This window comes from Rhinoderma darwinii, chromosome 2 (genome assembly GCF_050947455.1).
Source record: "Rhinoderma darwinii isolate aRhiDar2 chromosome 2, aRhiDar2.hap1, whole genome shotgun sequence".
Classification (NCBI taxonomy): domain Eukaryota; kingdom Metazoa; phylum Chordata; class Amphibia; order Anura; family Rhinodermatidae; genus Rhinoderma; species Rhinoderma darwinii.
In genome coordinates, this window is record NC_134688.1 from 193603416 (window position 1) to 193616339 (window position 12924).

A 12924-nucleotide genomic window follows, 5' to 3' on the forward strand; every position below is an offset into this window, starting at 1 on the left:
TAATACTACATTACTATAATACGACATTACTATAAAAATACTACATTACTATAATAATGCTACATTACTATAATATTACTACATTACTATAATATTACTACATTACTATAACTACTACATTACTATAATAATTCTACATTACTTTAATAATACCGCAAGTTTAGTCCACATGCTTATCGCTAAATGCAGTCTGGCTGCTTAGTTGGTAGCGGTTGCCAGACACACGAATGTCAAGATTGGGAAGCCCCTTTTTAGATAGTGCCACAGTGCCCTCTGTAGATAATGCCAAAGTGCCCTCTGTAAATAATGCCACAGTGCCCTCTGTAAATAATGCCACAGTGCCCTCTGTAAATAATGCCACAGTGCCCTCTATAAATAATGCCACAGTTCACTCTGTAGATAGTGCCACAGTGCCCTCTGTAGATAATGCCACAGTTCGCTCTTTAGATAGTACACTCTGTAGATAATACCACAGTGCCCTGTGTAGATAATGCCACAGTGCCCTGTGTAGATAATGCCACAGTTCGCTCTTTAGATAGTACCCTCTATAGATAATACCACAGTGCCCTGTGTAGATAATGCCACAGTGCCCTGTGTAGATAATGCCACAGTGCCCTCTGTACATAATGCCACAGTGCATTCTGTAGATATTGCCACAGTGCCCTCTGTAAATACTGCCATGGTGCCCTCTGTAGATATTGCTACAATGCCATCTGTAGATAGTGCCACACACCCCTAGTTAATGCTACAGTGTCCTCTGTAGATAATGCCACAATGTCCTCTATAGATAATGCCACAATGCCCTCTGTAGATCGTGCCACACACACCCCTTTATAGAAAATTCCACACACCCCCTTGTAGATAGTACCACACACCCCTTTGTAGACATTGCCACACACACCCCTTTGTAGATAATGTCACACACACAAGCCTCTATAGATAGTGCCACACACACACACACACACACACACACACACACACACTCGAATAGATAGTGCCACACCCCCCTATAGATAGGTCCATTGGGGCTCCCTCTAGGAGTGGAATCCCCAGCCAGAGTGTTGCCGAAGCTCTGGCCGGGGATTTCTCTCCTGGAGGAGCCCCTGACCATATATGGACAGTGACATCAAAGGCTCCTCCTGGAACGGAATCTCCGGCAAAAAACGTTGCCGACTCTCTCTCCAGGGATTCTTCTCCTGGAGGAGCCCTTGACGTCACTGTCCATATATATGAACAGTGACATCAGCGGCTACTTCTAGGAGCAGAATCTCTGGACGAAATCTCCGGCAACGCTCTGGCTGGGGATTCCGGTCCAAGAGGAGCAATATGGACAGTGACGCCAGGGCGCCAGAGCGTTGCCGGAGATTCTGTACAGAGATTCTGCTCCTAAAGGTACCCCATGATGTCACTGTGACATCAGGGGCTCCTCCAGCAGAGGAATCCCCGGCCAGACTGTCCCCTTGTTGGGGATTCCATTCCAAGTGGGAGATCCAATGGAGCTAACTACAGTAAGGGGGCGTGTAGCGCTGTCAACAGGGTCAGATGTGTGGGGCGCTATTTACAGGGGGCGGTTGCATTATCTCCAGGGGGCTGTGTGGTCATTGCTCACCTACCACCAACGATCCAGCAGCACGGGAAAGGGACTGCGCTCCAGCGTGACGTCAAGAAGGAGCGCGGGCGCGCTCCACCTTCGGCCTGCTCTCTCTCCTCTGCCGAGGGAGCTTCGGTGCCCCGCGGGCTGCAGATGACAGCCTCAGACCCCTGGTTTGCGGTAAAATATATTTACTGTAGTCAAGGTAGTTCTGATTCTGAATATAAATCACCACCTATGGCTGTGACACAAATAGTCTGACCACAGAACATCGAACAGTTCATCCCACATACTGAAAATCATTTCTCAAAAACGGCAAAATGTCTGAGGATCCATGGATATGATTGTGAATTTGTGTCAAAACTTCATAGTCCACAAGAGGACTTGTGCTATAGAAGTTCATGCTAGCTTTACAAATTGTCCATTGACACATACACTATGCAGATCTTGGACTATATACCCATAATGCAGGGCTACTTCTAATCACTACATAAAGAGGGAAGCCTTTTGTGAGCCAAAGTAAGTATGGTTTTTGGCCGTAATCACAACTTATCTTGGCATTAGCTGAAGTCAGCTTTGGGAGAGGTATAGGCTTTATAATTGTAGATCATTTTACTACTACAGAAGCCACATGTTTTCACACAGAAGCTAGCAGAGGAGACTGAAATAAGTGGCACTGGGCATGACAACCAATTCAATGACAACTCGTATTTACTAAGTAAGTATAAATACCTGTTCACAGTTTGTTTGAGCAATATTTTCTGCATCTCTGCTTGAATCCGCCTATTTTACAGTAGGGTGTGCATTAAAATGACCAGCTTTCCTAGCTTTATGATTCCATCATCTTTGTCATTGTCGTACATATGTCGACCTATACATTTATATGATCTATAGTGGGGGGGAGGTAGATTGCCATTGTGTGTGACAAAGGTTCATCCGTGGTGTCAATTGTTGAATTGTTTTCCTTTATTATTTTTACTAACCATGAAATTATAGTGGCTTTACAGTCGAAGCGTTTAAATTTATATCCCTATATCAATATATATCGCAGCTATGAAAAATGATGACATCATATGAATGATTTATAATATTTCTAACAAAAATATTGTCTTTTGTGATTACCAATAATGTTTTTGGGGTAAAGTATCAAATACCACACGTAGCAGAGTTTTTTTGATTTTGCTGCGGATTTACGGCAGATTTCACACCTTTGCATCACAAATGAAAATCCACAACATGCTCTAAATTTTACACAGTTTTTTTCCGATATTGGAATCCGCACAGAAAATCACCAACAAATTCAAGATGTCTGAACATTCTTATGATCATACAAGTTAAGTTATTGTGGAGCACAGTCGGCAGAACGATACTGTACCTACCGACATTTAGTTTCTTGAGAATAGCTCTGACAACCAGAAAAGCAGTGTGGCTTCATGCTCTCATCTGGATTGGGTGTTGATCGGGATGGTTATGGGAATATGGTCTAGTGTCCACAGTGTCGGGCCATAATTGCCTTCATGGTCATGTGATGCACTCCTTGGCATTCTTGACAGAGCCTGTTGACTGTTTCTAGACATCAACTCTCAATGTTAATAAAAGGATGAGCTTCACTTTAACCTTCGACTAGTGGACTCTGGACACCGTATTGGGCACTGTTAGCAACCAATCAGATCACTACTTTTATTCTGCAACCTGCATGGGAACAATTAAGCTGAAATCTGATTGGCTGCTATGGTTAACTGTCTGCTCTAGCTTTTATACATGAGACCGTTGTGTTGATATTATATTAGCATCCTTCAAGATGCAGACTATTTATTTGTATATGGTGTCATAAATGTTACATCAAAATGCCCTTGTTTTCCTAGTAATAGCCAATTTTATACACAACACTCCACTTGTCTGTCAGATAAAATCTTTCAAGTTTCTGATAATCAGAACATATATTCAATATAGTGCATTTTTAGCATCCATCAGAAAAATCTTTTTAGCTGGGAGGTATGGGAAAAAGCTTTGTTTGACAGCACATTGGCAGCTACACTTGCCCATCCTATTAGGATTTGTCAACTGTCCAGAGCTAATTGAGATGTATAAATTTCACTTGTGGGCCTCGAGGTCACCCAGTCTAGATCCAGAGACGTGCAGAACATACGTGACAGTTGATAGTTTAGTCTACTTACTGTCTGCCAGCTCTTTTAATAAGCTTGTCAACTTTACAATTATTGCCTGAGCATGCCTCTGTGTACGCCTCATCTTCCCTTTGTTAGGTTGGTGTTGATTTAGTAACCCTAGATTGCCATGAAGTAAAGGAAAGATGCTGACCACTTGCTAAAAGCCCAGGAAAACAATGTTATTCTACACAGTGTGTTTATTTAGTCTTCTACTATAGCAGTTACCGTATTTTCCGGACTATAAGGCGCACCGGATTATAAGGCGCACTTTCTATGAGCGCCTTGTAAGCAATCATGTTTCATATATAAGGCGCACTGGATTATAAGGCGCAGCACATTACCGTTAAATAAACCATTGCTCAGACTGCAAGTCAAAATTTATTACACTTTTTAACAATAACTTGCAACTGGTTCAGCTGTAATTGCAAATCAAAACGTTAAGGGTATGTGCACACACACTAATTACGTCCGTAATTGACGGACGTATTTCGGCCGCAAGTCCCGGACCGAACAGTGCAAGGAGCCGGGCTCCTAGCATCATACTTATGTACGACGCTAGGAGTCCCTGCCTCGCTGCAGGACAACTGTCCCGTACTGTAAACATGATTATACTACGGGACAGTTGTCCTGCAGCAAGGCAGGGACTCCTAGCGTCGTACATAAGTATGATGCTAGGAGCCCGGCTCCTTGCACTGTGTTCGGTCCGGGACTTGCGGCCGAAATACGTCCGTCAATTACGGACGTAATTAGTGTGTGTGCACATACCCTTACCGTACTTTTTCAGTTCATTCCTCCACCAGAAATCCATCAAATCCGTCATCTTCAGTGTCGGAGTTGAACAGTTGGGCGATTTCGGCATCAAGCATGGGGTCCTCCTCTTCATTATCCGAGTCGGTTTCGTTGCTGCTGCTAGGCTCTTCAGTGGTGATTCCAGCCTTCCTGAAAGCTCGGATGACACTGGAGACTGATACATTCTTCCAGGCATCCACGATCCACTGGCACATAGTGGCATAACTCGCACGGCGTTGCCTCCCTGTTTTGGTGAATGTGTGGTCACCTTCTGTCATCCAATGCTCCCATGCAGCTCGCAATTTAACTTTAAATGACCTGTTGATGCTGATATCTAGCGGCTGGAGCTCTTTGGTTAATCCACCAGGGATGACAGCAAGCTCCGAATTAGTTTTCTTCACTTGGGCTTTGACAGTATCGGTCAAGTGGGCGCGCATCGAGTCACAGACCAATAGGGATGGGGATTTGTGAAAAAAGCCACCCGGTCTCTTGACGTAGACCTCCCTCAGCCACTCACTCATCTTCTCCTCATCCATCCAGCCCTTTGGGTTAGCCTTAATGATGACACCAGCAGGAAAATTTTCTTTAGGCAAAGTCTTCCTCTTGAAAATTACCATGGGTGGTAGTTTCTGGCCATTAGCCTGACAAGCGAGAACTACAGTGAAAGATGACTTCTCATTTCCTGTGGTACGTATAGATATCGTACTGGTCCCTGTTTTCTCAACAGTACGGTTTACGGGGATATCGAAAGTGAGGGGAACCTCATCCATGTTAATAATGTGTTCTGGCTGGATATTCTTTTCATTTATCTTGGTTATGCAGTAGGTGCGGAAAATGGCCAGCTTCTCTTCATAATCCTTTGGTAATTGCTGGCACACAGTAGTTCTGGTGCGAATGGAGAGATGACGCCTTTGCATGAAACGAAAGCACCATGAAGGACCTCCTCGAAAGTCCTTGATCTCCATGTCACGTGCTAAAGCAGTGGCTTTGAGTCTAATAGAGACAGTGGAGACGCTTCTACATGCGTTTCTCTGTTCCATAACCCACTGTTCTATTTTGTCCTCCAACTGTGGCCACCTTGCTTTGTTTCCTCGGAAACTCAGTTTGGTCTTCTTTACTTGGCGGAGGTCATCTTCTTGTTTTCTCCACTTACGCACCATGGATTCATTAATGTTGAATTCTCTTGCAGCTGCCCTATTTCCATGCTCTACTGCATAACTTATAGCTTTAAGCTTGAAACCTGCATCATAAGCATGTCTCTTAACAGGAGGCATTTTTTGGGGTAGTGGGTATAGTTAACGCTAAAGCAAAGATATATTGCAAGGATCCTACAGAGCTGTAAGTATCACTCAGTGTGGCTCCTGATTACGGTGGCCGTAATGCTCAATCCATTTATGGATACTGTAAAAACCCAAGTGAAGAATAAATTCATAGGCGCACGGGGGGGAGGAGCATGGTGTGTGCTGTGGTATGCCGCCGCCGACCCCTGCCGCCCACGATAGAGGTAAAGGATCCTGTATGAACCCCTCTCTTTACTGTCGGGTTCATATATAAGGCGCACCGGATTATAAGGCGCACTTTCTATTTCTGAGAAATTCTCAACATTTTATGTGCGCCTTATAGTCCGGAAAATACGGTATATAAGTTATGGCAATGAATCCATCTGGCGTAACAGTTAGTATTTCATGAATTTTACATAATTTGCATGAATTATAGAATTCCTGATTCGTGTCCTCTGGAATAGATTGAAACTGGCCTTGGAAATGTCACCATGCTGTTCTTGTTACACAATTATCTCAAACTCTCAAAATTTCTTTGGGAAAATAGCTAAATAAATCCAATTTATTATTTCCTTAATACCCACCGCCTACTTTGCAAACTTTGAAGCTGGTAAAATTTGGTCCATTAAATACATTTCCATACTCTTCTTGATGACAGTTGACAGCGGAGATTAGTTGATTTCAGATGAGGCCCAGGTCTACTTTTGATTATTTTTGAAGCATGCTGGGCTTTCTAGATTATAGTTTTCACTGTAGAAGTGTTGCTGTATTTATAATGAGGACGATAGACTGAATATTATGGAGATTTTATGTCACATTATATTGTGTATCATGTTTGTTGAGGCAAGGATAGAAGGACTCTATGTCCACTCAACATTATACCCTTCTTTCTTCCATGATATGAAGATCAACATCATCAGTTAGTATATATTTATTATAGTAGTGACCTGATTTGTTGTTCTCTAAGTACTATATGTTCACCGACAGCTGATTTTTTGCAGAAAAAGCCGTTTCATACATCTGAATAGAGCTGTTTCCGCAGCATGTGCATGGATATATGCAAACCACATTCAGATGAATAGGACAGTGGCAGTTCTGCATCAAATCTTCCAGTGTGAACGTTTTCTAATAATGTCCCTAAACACGCACAATTGCTGATAGCAGCTACGGAGACCTATACAGGGAATCCAAGAGCCTTTGGTTAAGGAACACATTGGTAAATGTGTTGTTGGGCAACTACAAGTTGTAATGTGTTTGAAATCTAGTAGAATATTATTATACCATCAAGCCAATACCTAGTATCAATTTAAAACAGAACTACCAGTAGTGATATATATTGAAGGCCTTTTTTGGTGTATTCACACAGGCCAGTTTTATGGCATTTTGTTTCTCCAATTATTGGAAAATCACAGTAAAAAAAAGTGCCACTGTTTTGCAAATTCGGGCCAAAAACGCCACGTTTTTTAATCCCTAACATTTTTTTTGCCACGCAATAATCATTGCAAAGAAAACCGTGCAAGCAGAATATGTGCATACACACTTTGGTCCTATGCACACGGCCATAATTTTGATCCGCAATTACAGACCGTAATTGTGGATCAAAGTACGGACACATTCATTTCTATTGCCCATGGACACCTTCCCATATATATTTACAGGAAGGTGTCCGGGCTGTAGAAAGGCTCCGCAAAAAATAGGACATATCCTATTTTTTTATTTTACGGACCGTGGTTCCATACTTTATAATGGGAGCACGGCCTTATAATGTGGGTGACTGTCCGCGGCCGGCCATGCCCGTAGTCATCGACCGTGATTACGGGCACGGCCATGTGCAGGGGTCCTTAGTGTGCATTAAAATTTGAACACAATTTTTTATGAATATGACGTTTTTATTTCCAGACTTCTCTTTAGAAAATAATTAGAAACGTTTAAGTAAAATCTTTTTTTTTGTACACCACCTGCTATCCACATATCTAGAACGTTTGTTATGTGACCTTTAAAATATAAAACTACCAGTGTATTTTCTAACCTCATTTTTGTACTTACATCGTGTAACAAATTAGAGGAAAGCTTTGCTCCAGCATTCCTTCCTGCCCGATGTGAGCGTTGAGAAAAATAAAGCACAATGGTATGGGTGGTATGAGAGAGGGTCCAGGAAACCTACAGCTGTTTGCCTTAAGCTCAGCAGCTGTAATATATTTTCATCATCAATTTTTATATGGCGGGAAGTGATCCAATAAATGTAGAGAGATCAGCAGGTGGCCAGGGTTATTCAAGGGCTACACTAACTGACAAAAGAGCAAAGGAAAATAAATACCTGTGTTCTAGGACCGAGCTGCTGTAATTGTAATTGAGCAAAGTTTTACTTACTTTAATATAGTGGAATATATGCCCAAAACTTACATCATCCTTTCTCTATAAAACTTTTCCTAGGACCACCAGCTCATTCTCCTGACCATCATTGCCTGGAAGATGATAATGACCGTTGTGGAAAAATGCTGAATTATTGGTCTTATCCACGTTACCCATGTCATTATTAATTTGGATGAACAAGTCTCCAGAAGCATTAAACGAAGGGAAAAATAGTCAAATAATGTTATTTAACCCCTTAACGCCGAAGGACGGATATATCCGTCCTCAGCAGCTGCTAGTTCGCGCAGGAGGACGGATATATCCGTCCTGTGATCGCGCGGGTACTGATAGTTTACCCACGCGATCAGCGGCAGGAGCACGGCTGTTAGGGTATGTTCACACGGCGGGGGTCCGTAACGGCTGAAATTACGGGGATGTTTCAGCCTGAAAACATCCCCGTAAATTCAGCCGTACCGGCATATGCAGGCGCTTGAACGCCGCGTTAATTACGGCCGTAATTAGCGCTGCTATTCATTGGAGTCAATGAATAGCGGCTCCAAATACGGCCAAAGAAGTGACAGGTCACTTCTTCTACGCGGGCGTCTATTTACGCGCCGTCATTTGACAGCGGCGCGTAAATATACGCCTCGTGTGAACAGACAAACGTCTGCCCATTGCTTTCAATGGGCAGATGTTTGTCAGCGCTATTGAGGCGCTATTTTCAGACGTAATTCGGGGCAAAAACGCCCGAATTACGTCCGTAAATAGGCCGTGTGAACATACCCTTATACACAGCCTGGCTCCTGCTGCAACTGCCGGAATCGAAGCGCGCGCCGATTCCGGCAGTTTAACCCATTAAATGCCGCTGTCAATAGTGACAGCGGCATTTAATGTGTTTGACAGAAGGGGGAACTCCCTCTGTCTCCCGATCGGCGCCCCCGCAAACAAATCGCGGGTCACCGTCGGGTTTCCATGACAGCCGGGGGTCTAACAAAGACCCTCAGGTCTGTCTTCAGCATCTGCCTGTTAGGCGATGCCGGAGGCATGACCTAACAGGTTGCCTGTCAGTTTTACACTGACAGGCAATAATGCTTTGGTATACGAAGTATACCAAAGCATTATATTTGCGATCGGCACATCGCATAGTGAAGTCCCCTGGTGGGACTAAAAAAAAAAAAGTAAAACAGTTAAATAAAGTTTGTGAAAAAAATAAATAAAAAAATGACAGTCAAAGTCAAATAAAACTACTTTTTTGCCCCAAAAAGTGGTTTTATTTAATAAAACGGTCAAAACAAATCTCACATACACATATATGGTATCCCCGCGATCGTAACAACTTGACCAATAAAATGAACACATTAATTAAACCGCCGGATGAACTGCGTCCAAAGAAAACGCAAAAAACAATGGCAAAATGCTCTCTTTTCTCCCATTCCCCCCATAAAAAATAAAATAAAAGTTAATCTATAAGTCCTATGTACCCCAAAATAGTACTAATGAAAACTACACATTGTCCCGCAAAAATCAAGCCCACGTACGGCCACATCGACGTAAAAATAAAAAAATGACGGCTCTTGGAACGCGGCGATGCAAAAACAAGTAATTTTTTTCTAAAAGGCTTTTTATTGTGCAAATGTAGAAAAAACATATAAAACCTTTACATATTTGGTATCCCCGTAATCGTGCTGACCCATAGAATAAAGTTAACATGTTATTTACGCTGCATAGTAAACGGCGTAAATTTATAACGTGAAAATTAATGCTGGAATAGCTGCTTATTTTCAATTCTCTCCTAATATAAAGTTAATAAAAGTTAATCAATATATTATAAGCATCTAAAAATGGTACAATTACAAAATACAACTCGTCCCGCAAAAAACAAGCCCTCATACGGCTATGTCGGCGGAATACAAAAAGAGTTACGACTCTTGGAATGCGACCGTGAAAAAACAAGAAATAATCCTTGGTCATTAACGTGCAAAATGGCCCGATCATTAAGGGGTTAAAGGCTCGTATGTGTACGTTATTGTATTATGTTTAACAGAGTAGTGCAAAATATGGAAGGTTTAGGGTGTTCCTTCTGGAAACAATGAAAATAATTGCGTCTTTTCATTAATAGTGGGTCCAGGCCACTGTGAGGTGCTCTGCTAAATACTGGCATCATATATAAAATATATAAACTTTTTCTTCCAGATAACCTAAGTAGATTTTTACCTATGTGAAAACAATTTACAATGAAATAGGATCTGTCAGCTCTCCTGTAAGTGTACGTTTTAGTAAAACTTGTATTCCCTTCTTAGAACTGTGTGTTGTGCTGTTCCTCTCTTATTCCTCTTTAAAATGTATGAATAAATGGACAACTGGTCGTTACCATTCCCCTCGTCAATAGAATGTATCCTTGCACGGTCTGACACTGTCCGCATTGATTGATTGGATAGTGTGATTATTAAGCCGGACATATATCTGTCAAGTTCACAATGGAAAGCATATAAAATAAATGAATGTAAATCAGTTGTTAGTTTCCCTCGTGGACTAAGCTTGAACAATTAGTGAAAAAAGAAAAGAAAAAATAATCCAGAAACATAACAGGCACTCTTTGGAATATTAAATAATTTGTATTCATTTATTATTTAGATTATAGAAAAAATAGTAGAAATACTTTTCAAAACATTGTACATATAATAATTCAAAACACCACCTGGCCAGGTTCAAATATAAATGCAAATATAGTATGTTCCTATTCCAAATTCACATATATCCCCCATCTATGTGTTGGCTAAAAAAAAATCCACGATTTTAAATATGCAGTCAGTCATTTAATAGCCCATCACAAAGTACAAAATAAGTCATGCAGAGGAAATAATATAGCTGGATTTTTTTGAACCTAGCAGATTTTTCCTGTTAATTCCAATGACCGCTTGACTTAATTCACACTTGCAGTTATTTGTATGTTCTGCATTTTTGGGGATTTCTATTATATACGGTGTAAACCATTTTTTAGCCTACTAAGGTTGAACAATATTGTTTCAGCAAAATCTCTGGATAAATGATGTGTATCAATACATTCTAATACTAATGAATAGAGGTCACTTTTCTTAAAATAAATGAATCCAGAATCCTTTGTATATTCATTTAATGAACTGGCTATCAGCATTTTTTATTCGGGCATCTGAAAGGTATCCTTTATCTAATATGGTTGTCTGCCTCTGAACCATGTCAAGGTCTTGTATGCCCTTCTTGTACAGTACATTGATACACTGAACACCTGTCACACCAGTGGTTATTACAATATATCTTAGAAAGTTGCCATGTTTGTTTCTGCAACCATTCTTAATGCATTGCTTTATTCTCACAGGTCACAATTTAATTCTCAAGTTCAAGTGCACAGAACAGAGAAGCCAGAGCAGACCAAGCCATGAAACCTAACCTAAAACAATGGAAACAACTCATGCTATTTGGAATCTGCGCTTGGGGCTTATTGTTTCTGGTGATCTTCATCTACTTCGCAGACAACAACTCAGTGGAACCAGTGCCAAGTGCATTCTCTTACATAGAGGATAAAAAACTCCCGCCTATACAAGGAAAGCAGAGGGTAATCATGGGGGCTCTTCAGGACCCATCACTATCCTATGCTATTGATGAAGGCATTTTGAACTCCTTTAAATCCGGCCCAGGTAGTCTTAAAACTATAGCTGATGTAGAAAATTATTTTGAAAGTGAAGATGAGTTTATAATGTCAAAGAAAAAAAAAGCCACGGTTTATCGAGACTCCAACCAGTCTGCGAGATATCGCCAAAGCTCACACTCTCGGCAAAGAAAAACCAGAAGGAATGTACGTCGCGCAAAACAGCAAATGCTTGAAGAGTCTGATGAATGGAATGGCTTCTCTTCAACCATGTCCAAATCATTTCTTCAGAAGCTCTGGAAAGGCAATGTTTCATCTAAAATGCTGACACCTCGGCTGCAGAAAGCTAGGAGGGAGTATCTCCGGGCAAATAAGCTTGGAGTAAGCTTCTCAGGAAAGCAGAACTCAAGAAAACTGAGTGCCCAGGAACTTCTCTGCATCCTGAAAAAGCGAGCTCATGTAAGAACGTTGGATGGCAAGGAGGCTCCATTCTCAAACTTAGGATGGGAAAAATACTTTCCCCACATACCACTGAATAAACTGTATCCACAAGGTTTTTCTACTTGTGCCGTGGTTTCCTCTGCTGGAGCTATACTGAACTCTTCACTTGGAGCCGAAATTGGTGAGTTCTTGTTTTGGTGCTAATATTACTACCAGATAAAAACAATACATATGGGTAAATTCATCTCTTACTACTTAGACAGATTAGGATTTGGAATTGAACAAGGCATAGTTTGTCAATGACAAACCCTTGGGCTACATTTTCATAATATAATGGGAATACGCTTCTCTTGTGTTAGGCTATGTGCACTTTCACAACCACAGCAGTCTTGATTAAAAATACCCTACTGTTTTGTGTCCACAGATCCTATGCAGACACGATGTGTCTCCATGGTAACAGATTGCAAACAAACTATGTGTAGTCTTATCCTGTAGTCATACTTCCTTCCATCCATTCTCTGATTCTTGCTAATATACGTCCGGCAGCTTAACATGTAGCAGGGTACAGACAGAAGGGAGTATCATATTAGACAGGGTTTGTTTGTAGTTCGTTACCATGGAGATACATAGATCTGCAAGGAGCTGTAGACATAAAACAATAGAATTATTTTTTGTCAA

General features: G+C 41.3%; 1 protein-coding gene across 2 annotated transcripts in view; it reads left to right on the plus strand.

The window, feature by feature from the left end:
- Positions 1-12924, plus strand: part of ST6GAL2 (ST6 beta-galactoside alpha-2,6-sialyltransferase 2) — a 186614-nt gene that overhangs the window by 109926 nt on the left and 63764 nt on the right. For both annotated transcript variants that reach the window (XM_075852672.1, XM_075852673.1), the window contains exon 3: positions 11536-12427. In XM_075852672.1, coding sequence (XP_075708787.1) covers positions 11596-12427 — 832 coding nt within the window. In that variant the 5' untranslated portion in view covers positions 11536-11595. The remainder of the gene's footprint in view (positions 1-11535; positions 12428-12924) is intronic.